Source organism: Bacillus rossius, chromosome 1, assembly GCF_032445375.1.
Source record: "Bacillus rossius redtenbacheri isolate Brsri chromosome 1, Brsri_v3, whole genome shotgun sequence".
NCBI classification, from domain to species: Eukaryota; Metazoa; Arthropoda; class Insecta; order Phasmatodea; family Bacillidae; genus Bacillus; species Bacillus rossius.
Genome location: NC_086330.1, coordinates 316,084,903 through 316,108,268, shown reverse-complemented (window position 1 = coordinate 316,108,268; position 23,366 = coordinate 316,084,903). Strand labels below are relative to the sequence as shown.

The 23,366-nt window shown below is 34.6% G+C and overlaps 1 protein-coding gene across 34 annotated transcripts in view; it reads left to right on the top strand.

Annotated features, from left to right (window-relative positions):
* LOC134527943 (dystonin) overlaps positions 1-23,366 on the top strand; it is a 667,118-nt gene that overhangs the window by 414,791 nt on the left and 228,961 nt on the right. For all 34 annotated transcript variants that reach the window (XM_063360992.1, XM_063361024.1, XM_063361021.1 and 31 more), the window contains 7 exons: positions 3,120-3,283; positions 5,579-5,694; positions 12,388-12,491; positions 13,783-13,998; positions 16,990-17,120; positions 20,655-20,912; positions 22,560-22,764. In XM_063360992.1, the coding sequence (XP_063217062.1) occupies positions 3,120-3,283; positions 5,579-5,694; positions 12,388-12,491; positions 13,783-13,998; positions 16,990-17,120; positions 20,655-20,912; positions 22,560-22,764 (1,194 nt within the window). The remainder of the gene's footprint in view (positions 1-3,119; positions 3,284-5,578; positions 5,695-12,387; positions 12,492-13,782; positions 13,999-16,989; positions 17,121-20,654; positions 20,913-22,559; positions 22,765-23,366) is intronic.

Genomic DNA, 23,366 nt, shown 5'->3' with positions numbered 1-23,366 from the left:
TTGCACTCTGCCGGGCGCACGTTACCAACACAAACTAGCGAGAATCACGCAGTGCACATGTTCATGATATGGGAAGCCTAAGATGTACATCAAGTTCTGTCCCTGTCCGAACACGCCCGAATATTCACCTTCGGCCAACCTCGGGTTCATTTATATATATTTATATTTCTCTGTTTATTTTAATGTAGCTATACCAACCTAACTAACCGTCCATAGTGTTTTAAAGTGTTTTAATGTAGCTAACCTAACCGACCACTTTTAATATTTGAATTCATTTTTCCTGCACCAAAATAAAACAAATCCCGAGGTTGGCCGAAGGTGAATATTCGGGCGTGTTCGGGCAGGGACAGAACTTGTACATCTTAGGCTTCTCATGATGATATGCAGTAGGAGCGTTTAAACAGGTTGGTTCTTTTGTTCTGATTGCGATTTGCCAACATTTAAGATTTTGCCAATGGAACTAGTCATGTGTGTTTGTTTACAAATGGTAAACCAGAAAAAATACACGATTTTGTTGAAATTATTGAATGTAAATTGTATTCTATATTGTATTCAGCGCAGTGTATATTCGAACGCACTAGCCACGAACCATCAAACACTTGCAACTCGCACGTAAACAACTTCGACGGAGCTGCGACCCGCAACACGAATTTTTCTTTTGACAGTTTAATGATGGGAGTTAGGCCTTCCAAAGCTCATACCACACAAGTTATCTTCGTACCGTCATCATTGGTCCGTGGTGCTACGCGTGGAGTGAGACTGCAGTTGCAGGGCTAGTGCAGGCTTGTGCTCACAGAGACAACATAAGTCACTCTGCAGGCCGAACATAGTTTAGGTTTCTCCGATTCTGGCAACGGTGCAGGTTATGGGAGTCTAGTTTCTCGACGGCAGACGTGTGTTGTGCTGGTGGAATTGCGAGTACTGCTGGGTCCTGAGGGCTGTGGCTGTAGCCGCCGGAAGTGCGAGTGCCCGGCGATGCGTGGCATCCCGGGCCAGCCCTGCCAGCTCACGCCCTCGGGAGCCACGCATATCAGCGTGGGCCCGCCGTACCGTTCACTTCGCTCCACTGCCCCGCTTGTATAACCGCCCTCCTTCCTCGTGTTCCTCGGCCAGCTGCCTGTAGTGGCCCCCGCAACTACGACCATCTTTCTTCCTGTAGTTGTGTTCGAAACCGTGAATGGCATCATGAATCTGTATCGTAGGCTTCCTTTGGCTGTTGGGTTGTGACCACGTCCGTGGAGATTAATAGTAACCCTGACGTTTCGGCATGCATTGTTTTAGCCATCTTCAGCAAGATTATCAACTTAGTCAATAAGTTGTCGGTTGCATTATATATATATATATATATATATATATATATATAGCTAACTTCAGTCAAATTAGCCACACCTGTAAAAATAATGAAAAAAAAATAAAAAATAAATTTTTTAATTTGTGCAAGGGACAGAGTATGTCAATTCCAGAAAACTTGTTTGAGGATTCTGTATGCCATGATGAGCATAGATATGTTTTTCATACTTAACATGTTAAGTTCTTACAAATGAAACAAAAGTCCTTGATATAAAGTAATTTTGGATATTATGCCAAACAGAGTTATCAAGAAGGTGGGATCTGGGATTCGAACCCCGTGGCTGTGTCTAATGATCCTGCTGACATTTGCACTGTGGGGATGTGTGTGTCCAGACTCAAACTGTGTATTACTTTTGTGGTGAACTTAAGTTACAGCTGAGAGAAACAGATCCCATTTAAGGAAATGGGGGCTTTTAATGGGAACTTATTGCTATCTGCAAATAAAGATTTAAAATCACATAAATGGAAAACGTTACTACTTTGATCTTAAACCTAAATAACGACTTAAATTACTATGTCGTGGAAAACTTTTGGAACACGGACTTAGACAAAAAATTAATAAACTAGTAATTTTTAATTTTTTCTGTTGCAGAACAATTAGCAAGCAGTACTAAGACCAATCAGTGTTTAGCTTGAAGAAGCATTGATGCACTGTGCAATTGTTTAGACGTACGAGTAGCTGCAGTAATTGAAGTTGGTCATGGAATTATGACTTCTGCATGAGAGAGATGCTTGCCTCCAATTAAGATAGTGACTTGAATTAATGCAAAATTTTGATTTATGTTGCAGCAAATAATGATAATGTTGTTAGCTACAGTAATAAACTACAGTACATTCTCTATATTATTCAAATTACTATAGTAATTACAAGTTATAAAAAAGTATTGGTTTATTCTATTATACTTTTATTATCCCTTAGATTTATAGTTCATTATTGGATAACAATATGTAGATATTAAAAATATTAAGCTCTTAATGCCTGAAGCAATGGTACCTTGTATCTCTTCCAACCGCGAAAACTGTTTTGAGACCCTGTAATAATTTATTGAAAGAAATTTGAATAGAGTAATCAGTATTTATTTAATGCAAACATAATGGAACATTTATAGATGGTTATATAAAAACTTAATAAACATTGTGTAATGATTTTCCAATAATGTATAAAGTGTAAAATCAAAAACACTCTCTCTCTCTATGAAAGTTTTTATAGTAAGAGCTTAAGAAAAATTATTTTTATTATTTAGAAACATGCCATGCAAACCTTTTGATGATTTTTACATACTCCCTTTCTCATGTGCCCTCTGTTTCCGACCGCAATTTTTTTTTGCCTGGTTATGATTTTAACGTTTGAAGGAAGGTTTTTGGACACGCATTATAGCTCTGCAGTTGCATGTATCCAGAGTTTTTCTTCTGTAATTTCTTTATGAAATGAAGTAAATAGTGTTAATTGCAGTGTAATATTCTGTGAAATAGTGCATGCTTTTAGTAAGTGTAGACTTTGTTTTGCTCATATTTTGGCATCCTTGAAGGTAGTTTTTTTTTTTTTTTTTTTTACTTGAATTCAAAATAATTTTATTAACATGGTCTCATCCTCAGAAAAAAAGTAAGGGGGTAAAAGTGTTTGACATTCTTAGTGTGTAATTGGATCATAATTGTGCAGCCATTTGTATTGGCAACTCATTAAGATATCCTTGCGGCCTCGTTGTGGTCGCCGCCTCCAGGTAGTGCACTGGCTTGCAGGCAGAACTCAGTGCTGTTCTTGCTTGCAGATCTCGGACATCGTGGTCGGCCAGGAGCCCAATGTGTCCGCGAGGGATGTGCTGCTGCGCTGGGCACGGCGCTCCACCGCCAAGTACCCGGGAGTCCGCGTCGCCGACTTCACTTCCTCCTGGCGCGATGGGCTGGCGTTCAACGCCCTCATCCACCGCAACAGGTCGGTGACATGCTGCAGGGGACTGCAGTTCCACTGTTACTGCGGCCATGATTATTTCACTCTTGCCTTTATAGTGTGCTCATTGGTCTGTAGCAAGTTAACATCCTTTAGCAGGTTACGTGTGACATGATGGGGTAACCACCTTTCCTTGTTCATAACTTTTGGCTGTAAAGGGTTTGTTCAAATGACTGTTATCCAATTATCGACGGGAAGTAGATTTATATGTGCTTCAAGTCTACTTTGCTAACCAATGAAAACATGAAATAATTGTGGCTGTTACTAGGAAAGTTAATGAAATTCATAAAATATCATAAATATTCATTAAATTTTTTAAAGTAAAAATGAATGCATTAAGTATATAACATTCATAACCAAAAATTTCCTGGCTCTTGGGTTTTCATGGCTGCTGTGGAGTACACCACAGCCAGCTAGAAACTGCAGTAACAAACATACCTTTAGCAAGGAAGTAAAAAATAGTTTGTAGACTCTGGTCATTAAAGATGCTGATTCATTATTAAAGTTCTTTTTAAATTGAGCTTTCATGACACTGGTCAAGAACTTTTGTCTGAAGGGTTATTTACAGTTATCAGTACATATTATATTGTAAGTCTCTTGCTTCACAAATCCTGTTAAATTTTTTTTCACATAATTCAGGCCAAGTCACTCCTGATAGAGAGCATGTCTGTGGAAGGAACAAATATCACAGTTTTGTAGGTTCTCGCTGGTTGACAAGAGTCCTCTGTAGCAGTGATCGCTGGGGCATTGTGCTCGTGTGGCGCGGATCAGTTTCATTGTAAGGGAGGGGCAGAGGGTACAGAATCCCCGGGGCCTGGCACCAGATGGATGCATGTTGAGTTTTGAGATTTTTATCTGATAGGATAAAAATTACATTTCAATTGATAAAGAATTCCACAAATTTTGATACACACAGATCATGTTTACGATCATGGTCATGATAATGTTTACAGTCTTAATTATTATAATTTTTAAATTTTGTTGTTTGTAAAGTTGTAATGGCGAGGGGTCTGACAAAATTATTTGCCTCCCGGGTCCTTAGTTTTTTTCGACGACCCTGGTGTAGATTGTGGATTTTCATCACTTAACACTATGAGCCCAATTTTGGTACCCAAGTGGTTGGTAGCCTACTATTTTCAAATTTACATTGGCTTAAGAGCTTTGTACTTAACCATGCAATGAAAAGCTCTTTATTTATCTTCAAATACCTAATCTGGTTTTTGCATGTTCTAATGATGATATTGCATCTATAATTCTCAGCCAAAGTATGGCAAGTTTCTTGGTGAAGAAAGCCTGGTAATAGTTAAAATATTCAACTTAACCATTCAGAAAGTGTTTTGAACTAAAGATTGAGGACCTAGTAGTCCATGGAATAAGTATTGCGGTGTTTGCACACCAGTGCATCTGCATCATAATCTTCACTATGCCTTGGCATTTGTCACAGAAAAATAGTCTTGGATATTTCTTGTATAATTTGACATACATTTAGGTATTACATGTGGATTACTTTTTGGATGGCCAAGCTTAAAAGTACAGGAGATACTTATGAAGTGTGGTGTTAAGACCTTGGTGCGCTGTTGCTACTAAGTTTTAAATAATATATGTTGTGTATGTGCTGTTGCTGTTGCATTTTAATTGACAAATAAAATAATGAAAATGTACTTTCCACTTATTATTTGAGGTTCTTTCTAAAACTAAGTGAAAATGCTACAAAAATGTGTTTAGTTTTCAGTTATGAATTCTTTAAATAATAACTATTCTCTCTCAGAAAACTAAGTATGATATCACTTTTGCACCTAACTTGTAATAATTACTGGGTAAATTCTGTGCAAATGAGTTTCCATTTGTGCAATGTTGAAATACGTCAACAGACACCAGATGTTAACAGTAATTATTCTGAAATTTGACGTGTTATTGTATATTAAAAAGTTAAAGTTATTACATAACATGCTTTTTATTTTTATACTTTAGTGCAAACTATGTATTATGGTATTTACTATTTTTAAACTTGATGATAACAGGCCACTTTTGTTGCTGTGAGCTGTTTGGTTTTCTCGGGATACTCTCGCTTCCCCCACCAATACATTGTGTCTGCTCCATTCACATCTATTCACCCATCACCACCTGTAATTACTTCAATGTCAATGCGACATTAAAAACTAACTCATAATTTTAAATCACTAATGCCTCTAATGACCCACAGGCTTAAGTTCCCCCATTCAAAACTACATGCTGTTATGTTTAAATAGGCATTAATGTAAGTTTTTATGTGTGATGCAGACCCGACCTGATCGACTGGCGCACGATTCGCTCGCGCATGGTGCGCGAAAGACTGGAAACAGCATTCCACGTAGCAGAGAGAGAGTACGGTGTGACAAGGCTTCTCGATCCAGAAGGTACATGCAGCCAAGTCGGCTCTTGATTTATTTATAAATGTGCATCATACTTTCTACATATCAGTTAACCAATATCAGGGGCCGATGCAGAGCATATTGTGAGTATTTTAATGCTAAATATAAGATACTTTAAATAATCAGTACACAATAAAATTGCATTTTCGGAATTTTTAAGAAAGCTACATTAGATATACAGTGTATCCCAGAACTCAATGTCAAGCCAATTAATTGAATCAAAAAACCAAAATTAAAAAAAATGTCTTAGTTTTGAGTTTCAGGTATTTTTCCAAATGTTTTAAAATGTCCCATTCTGCCCCAAATATAAGATTGTGTGACTACAAATTTTTGGAATGCAATTCTGAATATTTCTTTTTTTCATACAATAACAATTCAAAATGAAATCAAACATATGTACTATATTTTGGGCAAAAAAAATGTTTTGTAACTTATCCAACAAAAACGTTTTATGGGGTAACTTTGACTATTCATACTATAAACATATTTACTATGCCAAGTTAGCAAGTAGATTGAAAAGAAGTGTTTCTTCAGCAAACAACTTCCTAAGTTAGCATTACAATTTTTTTACAGTATGAATATTAAAAGTTAACCAATTAAAACGTTTTGCCATATAAGTTTTGCAAAGAATGTTTTCAAAGATAAGGATATGTCAGGTGAATGCTTTGTGAATATAGCACATATCTTAAACTCTTGTTTTTTCTGTAAATTAAACAAGAACATTTTAGTCAATTTATTGGGATACATTGTTTGAAAATAACCTCATTTTGCGTGCACAGTTTCGAAATTTAGTACACTCTTTCCATATTGAAATAGAATGTTAATATTGTTAAATAATTTCCTATCCACATGCATAGTCAGGTATGGTTGTTTTGTTTGGTTGTACAATGAGGCTTTGCCTTGCCATTAGTGAGTTGTACGTGAGGAGCACAGGAAGTGTTGCTTAACAAGCTGGGTTGGGCTGATGACTACATTCTCGGTCCTAGTGAGCTGCATGTAGTTGTCCCACTCACCAGGAGAGGCCCTGCCCGCGTCTGGTCTCGTCTTGGCAGGGTGTGAGAGTAGCGTGTCACTGGAAAGTGAAACAGATTGCCTCGACTCCCATGTGCTAACAAAGTTAAAATTAAATTACAGTTTAAAGATGGAACTAAATGCTAGACCAAATAAAAATTCAGAAGATAAGTGTCTGTAAAAAAAAATTATCTGCTGGGGTGAGCCAGTCCTTAAAAAAGCTAACGTAATTAAGATAAAAAGTTAACATAGTTGAGATAAAAAAAGTTAACAACAGAAATAAATAATGTTAATGAGGTAGACAGGAGTTGAGTATTTAAACATTAGTAGTAGCTATGTATTTAGATGGGAATAAGAATCATGTTATTTATGAACACAACATTTTGGTTTCTAGCCAAAAATGACATATTTGAGGTTAAAAATTGATATATGTGTTTAAAAATATTCCTTCACAAAAATTTTTTTTTGATTCACACCGAAAAGTGTGTTAATTTTTCTTTACATCTTTCAAGTCCAAAGATCTGTAGATTGTACATTTTTACTGAAAAGGTAACACGATAATTGCTGGGTTTGTATCTTCTGCCAAATAAACTAAATAAAAAAATAACAAACCATAAACATTTGAATAAGATGAATAGGTCATTGATTTTATTATATATATATATATTTCAAAATGTACCTGGCAAAAATAGTACGTTTGTTATGTCTTTGTGTTCAGGTGTTTTACTCTAAAAAATTATAAATTTATACTTGATTTTCACTACTGTGCATAATGTGTTTCCATTATTAAATATTTTTGATAGGTTTTGTTTTAAAAATTATTTTTATAAAGCAGATTTATTCTGCCATTTCATTTTCAAGCGATGAGTGGATTAAAACGATTTAGGGGCACTTTTTGTGATGGTGACTATAGCAAATTCATATTATTGTAAACCTTATTTTTGCGAACTTGAAAACAGATAATTTTTAGACCGAAATGGTTAATAGAAATAATATTTTTTGAGTTATTACTTATTAGTAGAGACATGCAGCTGTGTTCTATTTTATGCTACAAACCTTTGTTTGTTATTTATAGTTAAAAGTGTTTTTTTTTAAAAGCTGAAATCTGTGTTATTTTTTGTCTAAAAGTGGTGTTATTTCCTAGTATTTTGTTTCCTAGTATTTTGCATATATATGGTAATTTTTAACAAAATATTTACATTTTTGTTATGAAAATACCAGTAGTATAGGTCATTTGCACAGAAACTTCTCTTTGCTATTAATTACACTGCTCAGAAACATAATATTTGCACATACCATAATTCAATAAAAATTTCAGACTATTATCAAAAATTACAAAGTTGATATTTTGGAGATTTTATTTGACAGGGGAAAAACATAACTGTGAGAAGTAACCAGATAATGAAGCTCGTAGTGTTATTCAGTTAAAATTATTTATCTTGTTACTGGAGGCTTGGTGTAAAAGTGCAGCCATTATCCATTGTATTTCAGAAAACAATACAAAATTAATATGTGTCAGGCAAACATGTGCTGTGGTTGCCTCAAAAAGGTTCACAATTAAAAACTACCTAACTTCTACCGTTGGCAGGCTCATAAACGTTACAAAAACTTTATAATAATAATAATAAATAATAATAAATAATAATACAAATACAAATATTTCATAATTCTTTCAATGTATTTACTGATACTTAAGGCCCTGTCACACTGTCAAATATATTGTCTCCAATATATTGGACAACAGGATTTGAAGGGTGATTTTGGATGAAATATGTCTTCAAATATATTGTATTCAATATTATTTGATGAGCACTGTAAAATATATTTGAAGTCATTTCACACTATCAATTTTCTTTGAGTGAGCTCGTTTTACCAAACATTCTGTAGAGAACAGTAAGTGACAGTATTTAGAATCAAAAACAAATATTTGGGTCAAGGAACGTGGGCTTTTTTTAGTAAGTTATATTCAAATTTAGGTATATTGTAATCATAGTTATCCAGGTGTTTGCAATGCCTGCATTAAGTAAGCATCAAAGTGTTTCAAAAGCTGAAGCTGTAATTGCAATTGTAGCAAGTGTCAGTAAACCAGAAGAGAAATCAAAGAAAAGGAAACGCAGATGGTGGATGAGACAGTGGATACTTTCCCAGCAAACAAAAGGTGTTTTACCCCTTTTTGTCATGAACTTCGATACGAAGATGCCGATTCATTTCAGAACTATTTAAGAATGGATTCTGAAAGTTTTGATCTTCTTCTTTCAATTGTGGAGTCTTGCATTGCAAAGAAGGATACTCATTTGCGCCAGTCTATACCAGCAAAGCAGAGGCTGGCAGTTATATTAAGATTTTTGGCGACAGTGGAATCATTTAAGTCCCTTATGTTCTCTACAAGTATTCCACACACCATCTCAAAATTTGTACCTGAAATTTGTGGTGCAATTTATAGTGCTCTTCAAAAACAATATTTAAAAGTATGTTTAGTAAGAATAAAACATATAATTAAATGCAAATCTGCAAGTAGGAATATCCCTTCTCATTCCCGCTTATTTTCTCACCCAACTAGCTGCTGTTGTATGGACACTTTCACTTGTATTTCATCAAAATTGATCCTATACTTTAAAGCGAACGTGTTAATTTTTGCTGTGTTTAGAAATTGGCAATTTTGTTTTATTTTGAATTAAGTGTATTTACTGTTACAAACCTCAACCTGAGCCTTTAAGCTAACTTCACCTCAGTCACATTATCTCTTTAAAATAATTTTTTAAATGATATATTAGACCAGGTATGCTTGTTTCGTACAGCCTGGGAAGTATAGGCCTAATGACAAGGATCTGCTACACAAATATTTACATTAACAAAAATTGGTATTACTTTCAAAACTTAAATAATAATAATTGAATATGTAGGCAGAATTTTAATATTTCTAGGCCTTTCTTGCAAATCACCAGAGCTACTTGCTTACTCAGAGATGCTGCTTTAACATAGGTCAGTACCATCTATTGTTAGGAAATTATGAGTCTAAATTCCAGAAAACTCCAGACAACACTTACAGAGTAGCAGCTATTGTGAAATAAGGTGAACAATGACTTATAAGAAAGATTGATTGGGTAAGCCAAAATAATTTTAGTTACATTAAGTCTCTGAATTAAAATATTTTAAAATTTATTTTAGATGTTATTAATTTGGATTTGTAGGTAAAAGTTCCGAAATGCATATCCTAGTTGATACCTCATTCCTGATGGCACATTTTGTACGCAATGCTTGCTGTTTTAATTTAGTGTATCAAAAATACCTGAACATAAGCAAAACTGGTATAGCAATCAAATAATGATTGTAGGTTGAATACAAGATGTTTTCTGTTTTAAGGACCATAATATTCCGAAACTACAGTAACTTATTTAAGTCAAATATATTAACCTGCACTTCCGTACATACAGATTCAATTGGAGGAAAATATACAATAACAATAATTCCAGCAGGAAATAAAATAGTATTAGTTCAATTAGTGCATTTCTTTCCCATGTAGGCCTAGTATTCGCCATTGCTGATATTTAAACTACTACACTTCGGAAACGGAAACAAAAGCGGGCGCTTTATTTTAGATAACTCTGATTGGCTGATCCCATCCAACATCCAACATATTTTAGAACCAGTCCTATACATAAAATATTTGAAGGAAACTCAATCTCTCAAATAAACATGGCTGCGATAGTGACGTTTAACGTGACGTCACAACCCTCAAAGATATTGGAACCAACATATTGGAAGGTGTTGGAAGCTAAAATTTGACAGTGTGACAGGGCCTTTAACCTTTCGTTCTAAGTTCTCACTTCTTATAAAGGCTGAGTCATGTCACAGTCTTCATAAACATGAACAGGTAGTAAGTATATCACAATAATAGCACAGGTTGCTTTTAAGTATGTTTGCCGGTACCAAAATATTGATTATGTAATTTTTGGTGTCTGGCTGCTAGCATTCACGTATGAAAGCATTCAATCTTTGGTAACGATGCTGTGTTTTTCGACAGTAGAAGATGCGGACGGATTAAACCCAAGAACTAGTTTAGAAAATCATGTGTACTGATATTTTTCATTTTTTCTTGCAATATTCAGGTCCTAATGATTATGGAAAGCAATGGAAGTCAATATTTAAATGCCAATTTTACAGTTTTCTGAAATTCTGCGATAGAATTTTCTGTATTTTTATAAAAGTGAAAAATTAGTGGTTTTTTAATCAAAAAGAGACCAAATTTTGCAAAAAAAATTGCGTTATCGCAAATGCGATAAATACATATCCCTACTTTTTAGAAACTTTTAGTTACATACATAGTTTTGAATTTATCATTGAACTCATCCACTGCTTCTGATTCCGCGTAGGGTTACTAGTAGACATTGAGATGAGTGTGTTATAATTTATGTGCTCGTGTGAGAGTGTTGCATTGATTCAGAGTGTGGGTGTGTCGTGGATATGCCAGAACAAAGGCAAATTGCCCATTGATGCAGCAGGCATCTGCAGGTGGCGTGGCACCTTTCACCGCCAGTTGTCATGAGAGCACCTGTCCTCTTGCTTTTGTGTTGCTGGTGATTGATGGCTTCCACGGACTGAATTGCTCCTGTCTAGTTCATGCTTACCTGTTCGACTGAAGGCATGTAGGCTTATAGAATTGTACCTGGGTCGAGTTACACAGCAGCCTTCTCTATTTTATTACAGTTACTAAATGTAAATAATAAAGAGCTACATGAACAATTTTAAAAGTATATAAAATAAAGCAATTGCAGTAATTTGATACCCGAGACTTGTAGAAATGACTAACGATTAACGTAAAAAGAAACACCATCATAAATGTTTTACAGCAAAATATACTGCCAGACATAAAGTGAACAAATACAATAAAATGATGTTTAGCAATGAAAGTTAATATGTTTTATTATCATTCAAGTGTGTTCCTGTTTAAACTATACCTAAAATGTGCCTAGACACAGAATAATTATAAAAATTAGTTTATGTAAAGTCTGGTTGCAACTCCACACATGGTTGGCATGGGACCATTAAACCTGGTGCTTGGTAAAGGTTTTCTTTTCATTACTGTTGATTAAATATGTTTAAGGTTTTTAAACAGTTAATTTAAACAAACAGTCTTGTCTGAATACAAATAATATGTTTGGAAGTGAAGATGTAAGACTTGATTAAAATAAATAATAGTTGTAAAATGATTGTGATTCATTCTAGTATGCTGTGCCTAACCGAACAGTGTTTTACTATCGATGAGAAAAATTTTTGTTAAGAAATGTCATATTCTAACTTTCAAACATGGAACTTTTAAATACCGTATGAAGATCAGAAATAATAGTCATATAAAGTGTTTTCATTGTCCTAACCTGAAAACAAAAATAGTTACGATTGTGAAAATTTGTATCCAATATAATGGTGCTTAGCAAACAATACCATGTAACTGTATAAAGACACTAATCTGTTAGTTAGGTGGTATTGTTAGTTAAGTGATAAAGGATATTTATATCCAAACAGGAAATACTAAGATTGCTTATACCAAAAATATTTTGCAAGATATAGAAAGAAGTTCTTTTTCCTTGGTTGTGCGGGCCCTCATTTTGGCCTTGTTGTGTTTATTATAAATACAATAAAAGTTTAAATTTTGTAATTTTTTTTCAGATGTTGATACCCCTGAACCGGACGAGAAGTCTCTTATCACATACATCTCTTCCCTGTATGATGTTTTTCCCGAACCACCACCAATCCACCCTCTCTACGACCAAGTGAGTTTTGTACACAAAGCTGATATACTTTATTTATTGCATTTTCTCTTCAAGTAGGATGTTTATGCTATATCAGATTGGAAAAGTGCAGACATTTCCTATTTGCAAAATTATTACACACCAATCAAAATGTTAATGCACAAATGCAAAAGTTTTTACATCTTCTACCATGTGATACCTATGTCTTAATTTTAGTGATTTGAGCATGGAAATGGTATGGAGAAGATTTAAATACTGTATTTGGAATGTGGAGTAAAAATGCCCAAATTGTTCAGTGGTGACCAAAATCATAAAAAAATTACTTTTTACATGTATGCATTTATATACATTATTTTTTATTATTTTATATTAAATTTTAGTTTCTCCTCATAATACATTGCGAGTTGTTTACAAACTCTGGTTAATATTTTATATCTTAGTTACCTTATATTTATTTAGTAAATTTCTATGTATCTGGATTATGGTGAAGTATGAGTGTATGTCCACTTGTTCAATTTTTGGTTGTTTTAGAGGTGAGTGACTCTTCTCCCTTTTCATCCTTGCAACAACCTACACAGTGTAATAGTAATTTTTTAGCAAATTTTTTTTTCTTCAGAAATCTTTTATTTTATTTATTTGTAAAGAAAATAATAGTTTTTTTCTCAGAAATCTTTTCTTTTATTTATTTGTGAAGAAAATATCCATGAAAAGTTATCACTAAACCATTAAAATATATTTTGTATACATAAACTTAAGCTCTTTTTGAACGTAAACCATCCACAAACAAGTTCTAAAATTTTCTTGGAGAAGAAACCTCCCCCTCTAACCCTCCCCACCTCTTTTCACATTTCCATGGCTCATCAGTATAAATATTTTTTTTTTTTTTAATAGTGATACAAAATCAGGGCATGAAATTCATGAAAAAGTCTTCAATTAAACAGCAACACAGCTGGAAGTCACCAAACTTAAATTTCCAGCAGCTTTCTGCAGTTGGTTTTGTTGAAGCATCAATGCAGTTTGTTGTCTCACATTAAATATGAATAGTAGGAGACTGCACACTTATATAATGTAAAAGTAATCTTGGAAAAGTTTAGCTTTTTGGTATAAAAATCAGCATGTTTTTGAGAATAGTAGATATATTTTGCATTATATTTCATTTTACTTGTAATTAAAAAAATGACATTTTTTATATAAACAATTTTTAAGAAAATGTTATTAAAATTCCTGAAATTGGTTCACTAGGTACTTGCACACACATGTAGGCTCTGTGTTGGGTTCTTGTGGTGGTGTTGCACGTGACGTGGTGTGGCAGGAATCTCAACAACGCACGGCTGAGTACCGCGAGATGGCGAGCAGCCTGCACCTGTGGATGCGCGAGAAGATGGCGCTGATGCAGGACCGAGTCTTCCCCACTACTCTCATCGAGATGAAGAAGCTAGCGGCGGAGTCGAGCCGCTTCCGAACCGACGAGGTGCCCCCACGGCACCGCGACAAGCAGAGGCTCGTCCTCATGTTCCGAGAACTCGAGGTGAGGTTGCGGGGTGTCTGCAAAAAAAGTCCCAAATTAAACTGTATATCTTTGCTGGAAGTTAATTTACAGACTAGTGTGAACTTGCCTTTTTTTTATGCTTCACTTCAATTTTTATCAGTGCATTGAAAATTAATAATTAAGGTTTTTCCTATGAAACATGTGAAAATTATTTGTTTAAAGGTTGTATAGCACTATAACATACAGATAGGACATTCTGGTAAATATGATATTTTATATGAATTTTTTTATTATGTTTGATTTTGCATATTATTATAAAAACATTTGTGGTAAAAAATAAAAATTAAAAATTTTTTTTTAAAAAGCTCACGAAAAATTCTTACACAAAAAATTCTTAAATCGAGTTACCAGAATATCTATAGATACCTTTGTTTACAGTAACTATCAAGCACCAACCTCAATCAACAACATGTCCTCAAGGTTTTATTTCAGGAGTTTGTCCTTTGTAAATATAACAAAATACATCTACCTTACTTAATGTATACATGGATAGTTAGCAGTTTTGGATTTCAGATACCAGTCATTTAATGTCTGTGTTGTTTAGTTTGCAAACTAGTGCCCCATACTTCACTCCTTATTTCTTCGTTGTTTTCATATAGCGTTGGCAGGACAAAAAAATTTTTTTTTGTAAAACTATTGAATGTATTGTCGTACAGTAATGTATGCAGACTGTAAATAAAATCTACCAAAAGTGGTGTAAAAATAAGGCAAAATTGTTGCAAAATGTAAATAATTTGTTAGTTTTAAACTTTGATAATAAATGTTTACATTTGCCTTTTATTCCCTTAAAATTAGTATTACTTAGCATATGCATTAAAATTTAAGAATTTTTTATTTTGTTAAACAGTAGTAAGTTTCAGAAACTATCCGAAAAATCTACTTTTGATCATTTCTCTAACTGTCATTAAATTCAACCAAAAAACTAATATAATGTACTGTAAATCATGTAGACATAAGATAGATACTAAATAAAGCAGGATAACTCCTATCACATGGTATAAACAGGGCAGAACCTACACAATGTGTACATTCCTAGATGTTATACAAACAACTAAATTAAATGTAAACAAAAAAAGTTGAGGATAAAGGTATATTACTCGCATTGAAAGATGTATTTGTATACAATTAATTTTTATTTCTTTGCATAAACTTTAATGTATTTAAAATGCAAATAGTAAACAAGTACTTGATATTATTTTTCACATTTGCTCAGATGTTTTCTGGGAAACAGTTATTGCTCATTGAAAAAGTTGACATTTTTAGTTTAACATCATATAATTAAAATAGTAAAGTTAAACCAGGTATGAATATAAAATGCATAGTATCTTCTCTTGAAAACAAAGCAATCCTGCTTGTCACTAAATAATCAAGGATATGAAAATACAAGATGTATAACATTAATCGTTGTATGCATCGTGCTTCAGTAGTTTATAAATACCCTCTTTTATCGCATAATCGTCACACTCGCATAATCGTCGCACTCATATTTTAGGCCATCATAATTGGGATAAAAAAACTTCTAGCGTAAACGTCGCATGATGTTTTTGGTCCCTCTAATAGATGCCAAGCGCTTTGTGTAGGTATCTTTTCCGTATGAAACAATGTTTTTTTAAAGTAGAAATCTAATATTTATTTGGACATTACCACTTACTTATTTAATTAATGGAAATTTGAAGTTGTCTGACGTAAATTTTCTTATAAAGAAGTTTTTAAACGTTATAACCTTTATCTGGTCATCTGCGTCGCTGCGGTGTACTATTTATAAACATGTAGCCAGTGCTAGTTGGCTTCATTTTTGTTTGGTTATGTTGCTTCCCGTATAGAGTGCGCGCACGTAGTTGAATATCGATATCTCGCCGATTGCATGTAACACACGCTCTCTGTCAAGTGCTGAGTTAACTACATTTGACGGCCCGCACTCTTTCGTGGCAAGCGTGTACTACGTCAGTTACGCGTTAGTTCACGTCAGATTCAAGTGGCTTGTGTTCGTGTCACAGATTTAGTTTTTATATTTAAAGTTGAAGAAAGGTTTTTGTTTCATGAATTATTTATTTAAATTGTTTGGCGCGCTCTTTTAAACTTCACTTTTTAAATAAACGTACTTTCCATGAAAAGGTTAGGTTTTCGTGAATAACTTTACCTAACAAAATTTTTTTTTTCCGCATAATCGTCGCACCCCTACTTTTCAAACTTGATTTTAGAATAAAATGTGTGAAGATTATGTGAGAAAACACCTTATATCAATTGGTGCTGTTAGTATTATTGAAATACTTTGTTACCGAAATTTGTTTTCTGTGATACAAATCTATGATGTAAACATGTTTTCAGAAGTGGGGTCGAACAAATTGTTTCCATATAAATGTTGAAAGTTTATTGAAAAATTTAAAAAAATATATATATAATTTGTAGTTTTCTGAGAATTTCATGCTTCACTATTTTTTGGTGTTATGGAACGTATGTTATTATGTTCCATAATCACATACGTTCCATAATAAAATTCTTGTTCAATAATAACATGTTCCATAGTAAAATTCTTGTTCCATAATAACATATGTTCCATAATAAAATTCTTATTCCATAATAATATATGTTATATTGGAACATTAAAATTTAAAATAAGTAGAGAGCTTTCGTAATAAGCAGGGACATGTCATAAACCAAACTATATTAGCATCTTTTTTCAGTAACAAGTAGTTTTGAATGTTGGTTGTCTACGGTGAAACAGTCGGAGCACTTTAACATGGGATTTTGAAGTTTGGCTCTTTGTGTGATCCGGCATTGATCGAACCATTTGTTTTTGTTATTTTTGGGTGGACATTAGTTTTCTAGCTGGTTACATGTAATGTTTGCACAACATTACAACTGTCTACACTCATCATACAGCTATAGAGTAGCTTATTACAAATTCTTTTAATTGGTTTCTCAATTGAGAATGTTATCTTGTGTAATCAGGATGTTTTCTCTTCTCAGAAATACTTCGAAGCAGTTGGCGAAATTGACATGGAGCCAGAACTAGTGGTTGATGTCCTGGACAAAAACTGGTCTAGACTGATGATTGCTCATCAAGAGCGTGACCAAGCTATTATGGAGGAGATCAAGAGGTATGTGTGCCTTCTGTGTGTGTGTTCTTGGGGGTGAAATACTATGAAGGTTTTATTATTAACTGTTGTGCCACTAGAGGGCCTCTGGAATAACAGTAAAGCCTACTTAACAAGTTTCTGGAGGAAAAAAAAAACACTTTATGTGAGTCACATTGGACATGTTGTTATCAGGTGTTAAATAATTAAGGCTTATGCTGAAATGAAACATCAGTAGTTTCTTTTATAATGTTGACTTATGTCTATGAAGTCAGTGTTATAGATAATATTGCAAGCCACATTTGTTACAGGAACAGTGTTTAAGCAGAATTAACAAGAATTTTGAATTAATTAATGATTCATATACATACAGTGTAGTTTTCGTGTTTTAAATATAATTTAACAAATTCTAAGAAAGGAGAAAATTTAAATTTATTAGTTAATAATTCACTCTTATTTTACATTTTGTAAGTAACATTATCATGTCATTCATTTTATTATAAATTACTTTAAAAGCTATCACCCTAAAGATACCTCTTTTAGGAAAGATTAAATATAAAGGAAGGATGATTAAGTAATGTATTTAAACTACTTGGGTCCTAAGGTAGTGCTTAAATATAAATCTAAAATCTTTGATATACATAATTATGTATATGATGTATTTGATATAAGTTGAGAGTTTCTCCTCCATTTTTCTGGTAGTTACAGTAATATTTTAACAGGCTGCCTATTGAGTCACAAGTGGGAATATTATTTCTGGATAATAGGTAGATACTGTGATAAATTGGTGGTGTTGTTATTCCCGTAGATTATACTCTAAGTTGTAATACTTTTGGTTTACTGCATTGTAAAATATTTTAATCTTCTCAATTTACATTTTTCAATTTGTTTGCTATGAATAGAGTTATTGGTTACATGTTTGCAAACAGGGTATAAATAATACTTTTCTCAATGTTTGTACTTTGTTACTATGTAAAACCTCGTACAAAGAATTCCTTTATAACAAAATCCATGTTACAATGAAGCAGCGGTTAGGTCCTACGAAAATGCTATATAATCTTATTGTATTTGTACCTCTAAAAACAAAGTATTTTTTCACATTTCCTCCAAAAATACCCGCTACAGCGAAAAAAAAAGAAATATATTCAAAACATTTCTGTAGAATTTTTTCCATTTGCTTCGTAAATATATTAAGTTTCAACAAATAAACAAATACTGCAGCCATCTGACAATTGATTGACCATATAACTATTGACGTACTGAAACACACTTTGAAGTTATTCATAGTACCAACATTAACTTACAAAAATTGCACTTCGATTAATCAATAGCCTTAATATTTTTCACATATCCCACTTACAACCAAAGGGATTTTCCAGCGGTTCAGTGGTTACCGAAAAATGGCTACACAAGAGTTTGTCGCATCACTTCCACTCAACCAACTCGCCACATGTTGATCCAGTCCTTTTTCAGTCTCGCTTCCTTACTCCTCCCCCGTGCACCTTACACCCACGTTTTCTCACAGCGTCCCCTCCCCCATCTTGCCCTTCTTCTCCCTCTGTCCCCTCTTCCGCCGGCACTCCGTATCCCTCCGCCGGCACTCCGTATCCCTCCGCCATACTCCAAATGAGGGAATTTGAATTCACCACTGTTTAGCAAGCTCACTTATTCTTACGAAGTATAATTTCAGAAAATGTTTAACCACTATTATTGACGTCCTACAAGTTAATTCACATGCAAAAGTTTCAAGCTAAAAAATAGGTGGATCAGGGCGCAAGAAAGTAGTTCCTAGCCAATAACAGCCCCCTGGCTGTAGACAATTCTGCTATCAAAGTTGGAAGAAGTGGCTTAACTGCCATTTTATCAGGGCATGGGGGTAAGCTGCAGTCCACCTCACACTAGATTCCTTGGAAGTATTACTTAACTAGGTATAATTTGCAGGAGTTTAAGAGTGGTTTCCAAATTGTAAAATAAATGGTATTAAATGTGTTTTCTTTTTTGGAGGTTAGTTTTTATTTATGGAATAATTTTCTTTGTACAAATTAGGTTATGGTTGGACAAACCATGTGTGATAGTTTATGATGAGAATAAACTTTCGGTGATGTATTTTTCGCTTACAGATAATGGATAGCATAAATCAGAAAGCAGTATATTTTACCTTGAAAATGAAAATTCTGTATGCTGTTGATCAGGGAGGCGAAAAGGTCTACCTAACTAAAATATTTATGCCAGTAACAGTCATGACTTGAGGCAAAATAAAGTATTTGGATTAACCTGTGAAGTTTTTGCTTAGATTTTACTTACCTGACTCAGATGCCCTTAGCATCCTGAATGAAACTCTATTAATTATACAGCTATTTATTTTTGTAGTACATATCACTTGTTAGTTTTGAATTCACTTTGTTATAAAGAAACCTCAAATAACAAACACATTCAAAATCAGTCTCTTCAAGTTTTTAAACTGAAGTTTTACTATATCTTGTTATTTATTAACAGACTCCAGTCTGAAATGGCAGGAAGGAAGTAACTGATTATTTCAAAAGTATAACAACTGTCATGATTATGCCATTTGATGGAAGTGGTCTTCACCAAGTGCTTAAGCCAGATACCATTGTCTGTCTAGCCAAAAAATCTATATAGGTGTGCTAAAAGTGGTGGCTTAAGGCTCTGTCTCACATGTTGAGTTGGTTATTTCATTTTTGGCATAACTATTAATTATACAATTTTCCTGTAAATTTTTTCTGATATCTGTCTTGCACTTATTTCTGGGTCACAAATATTCTCACCAGATATTTGCAAAACAAATATTTGTGCTGAATAAGGTCATGCAAATGATCAGAATTACTAACATGTTTGTAACTTTGTACCACTATTAATTAATATTTAGTAAACATTGGTTGACAAATTTTGAAAGGAAACATAGCTATTTTGTTTAATTTACAGGAAATCTGTCAAATAATAGCAGTTAGCAGAAAATTAAATAACCTACACGGCTTGATAGACTATGCCTTAATATTAGAAAATCCAAGATAGCAAAGTATGATTCTCCATTTAGATGTTTCCATTGAAGGATTTTCCATGTTTATGAACAATAATAGTGTGTCAAACTTTAAATGTAGTTTTTCCTCGTGTTTTGGATGGTTCAGAATTTTTTTAATGAGGTCTATATGTAATCAAAGCAATAATTTTTTTTTGTAAAAATCAAAACTTGGGAGCTATAATTTTTCCATCAATTCCATCAATCAACTATAAGCTGTTAACTTCACTTGGCGATATCTCTTATCTATAACATTCCAGTAGTTTACCAATTTTATATTGGAAGGAAGGTGATTTCCTGAACAGACATCACATTTGTTGGGAGATTTGGAGTGGTCTTTGTGTGTCTGCGTGAGGCACGTAAGTCACAAAATTTTTTTTTTAAACTTGAAGGAGAAATTTTGTGTTTGTGTGTGTATATATTGGTTATGTCCGAGGGAAAGGTTTCAACTCCCCTAAAGTCTCTAGTCCCTCCGCCCTTTTCTCCCCTCCGCCCCATGTGACCCGAGGTGCACGGTGCAGGCTGGAGCGACTGCAGCGGCTGGCGGAGAAGGTGCACCGGGAGATGAAGCAGGTGGACTCCCGCCTGGAGGAGCTGGAGCTGCGGGTGGAGGAGGAGGGGCGACGCCTGGACCGCCTGCACCCCCTGGACGCCAAGCACAACGTGGACCTGCTGGAGCAGGACCTGCGCGCCACCGAGCAGGCCATCAACGGGCTGTTCGGCGACGTGCAGGCGCTGCGCGAGGGCCGCTACCCCCCGGCCCATGACCTGCACAAGAGGTGGGTCCACGAGAGCACCCATTGGCCACATTTTGTAGTTTTTTTAATTGTTCTTGGAATCGGGGAGAATGATTGATTATATATATATATATATATATTCTCCCCGATTTACGACATAACACCATTGCCGATTATAATGTATGTCATAACTCATAAGAAACCTCAATAACAGACAAATAAAGATAAATGTGCAAACATACAGAAAACAAGCGGAACTCTGGGGAACATCAAAACATTTAAAACATAGAAAGAGTGAGAGGCGAGTGATCTGGACTTCAAGCACCGTGACTGCCAGGGGCGGATCTACAGGGGGCACAAGGGGCATGATCTCCCCTCTCCTCAAGAAGGATGATGTGCATTGGATAAAAGACTTTTGAAGTCAATTTTGACCTATTTTTATATTAATTACTTATTGAAGATGCACAAATAAATATTAATAACTCAATCCATGTAATATCTAGACAGTTAGTTGTTAGTTTAAGGATATTAAGTCTCTTTCCACCATTTTTATTGGGGAGGGGGTAGTCAAGACTTTTGGTGCCCTTCCAGTAAGTCCTTCCTGTATCCACCCAGGGTGGCCGCATTGACTGTTAGAACAAAGCTTGTATCTCATTTTCTTCTTGCGCAAAACTAAACTAGTCTGAACTCAACTGTGAATTAACTTGACTTGTAGGTTTGAGATGCATAAAATATGATGTTTCAGTCTGCATTTTAGAGTTTCCAGTTGCCAACCCCTACCCTGAAAATGGTGATTGCAATGTTGACTTAAATGTCAAAGATTAACTCTTGAAACTTGACGTGGCTTAAATCAGCAAGTCGAGCTAATTTGGAGAACGGCCACAAAAGCCTGCAAAATTTAACTCGGCTGCATACTTGTGCCCTTTTAGCAAGCTCATTGGCCGATGCCAAGGATTAGGTTTGCAGTGCTTGGGAACAATAAATTGTGATAGTGCTACTCCTGGTTCATTACTGCCTCATGGTTGTCAGAGGCATACAAGAAAGAAGGTGGACAACCGTGGAAGTAAAGCATTTTTGTATTTGATTTAAGTTTAGCTAATTAATACAGTTCAGAATCAAAATTTGACCTTTTTTCTGTTTACAGCTGCACAGAATTACACTTAAACCTTCCCTGTTTTACACCTGTAACACGTGATGGTGTGTTAGGAAAAGTGATTTTATATTTTAACATATTCATGTCTGCATTACATGTAGAACAAAATATAGTTAAAGAATCATTTCAGAAAATAAAGGGAAGGAATGATTAGGTATATCGTATATGGCATCTCAGTTGCATGAGGACTGCCAAAAGAACACTGTGAGATATTAATAAATAGAATTTTACACAAGTCTTATCAAGACACTTCTGAATATAGCTGCCTGGAGCAACATTTTCCGTATGTTTTTCACCTTTCAACTATTCCTCTTAATTATTGTAATTGATTATATTTTTTGAAAAGTTTGTTGTTGAAATCAAACTCAAATTGGTTGTGTTGCTGAAAGGTGAGTAGTAAGGTAGCCACTACACCACAGTGTCTTCAGTCATGCTGGTAATGTTTCTGTTTCACATATCAGGGTGATGAGTGGATAGTAAGCTGTAACGTTGCCTAAGTTCCCTTGCCATTTAACAGGGAGTTGTGTGTGTTGTAGGGTGCAGAAGCTGCACCAGCGCTGGGTCTCTCTGCGCTCGCTGCTCCACTCACGCCTCATCACCCCCCTCTCGGCAATCTCATTCCCGGTCGAGGAGCGCACCGTGACTCGCCAGACACGCACCGTCCTCGAAACCAGGCTGGTGGACACAAACGCTCACTTCCGACAACTGCAGGAGTGTGCGGAATGGTGCCGCAGCAAACTGGTAAGACCACTCTTAAAAATCAGGAACATATAAATTGATTACTAATATGAATGTGATATGTGTTTGGTTTTTGTGTGTGAATGGGCATATCTGCAAATGTCTTGTGTAAACATATAGTATGCACAAAACTCATGTTGACATTAATAGTGAATTATTTTTGAGAGTTTTATCAGTTTATGTTATAAAATGTTTCTTCAGTTTTGGTTGTGCTACCAATTGGTGTAATCAAACTGTTACGTTTTTTATTGACCAGCATTGGCAATCCATTTGTATTCTGAGTAATTCTCAAGTTTGCAGTCATATCCACGTGAGCTAAATTGTAGCTTTGATTCCTATGTTTGTCGATACTGTTTCTGCTCAATACCAATTTGCATAAGCTCATAGGATTTAATTTTACTATTCTCTTGCAATATTGGCTTTCTGAGTATGTTCTTTTTGTGTGTTAAACTTTTAACTGACTTACCTTTCTTCTTTTATAAAATTATAAATAAACTCTTAGTTGAACTTAGTAAGACTAATTTACCTTGTTCTTGGTGTCTTCCAATTTTATATTGTTCCCATTGTTGTTAATGTTATTCATTTATAATGTGCTAACAGTATGT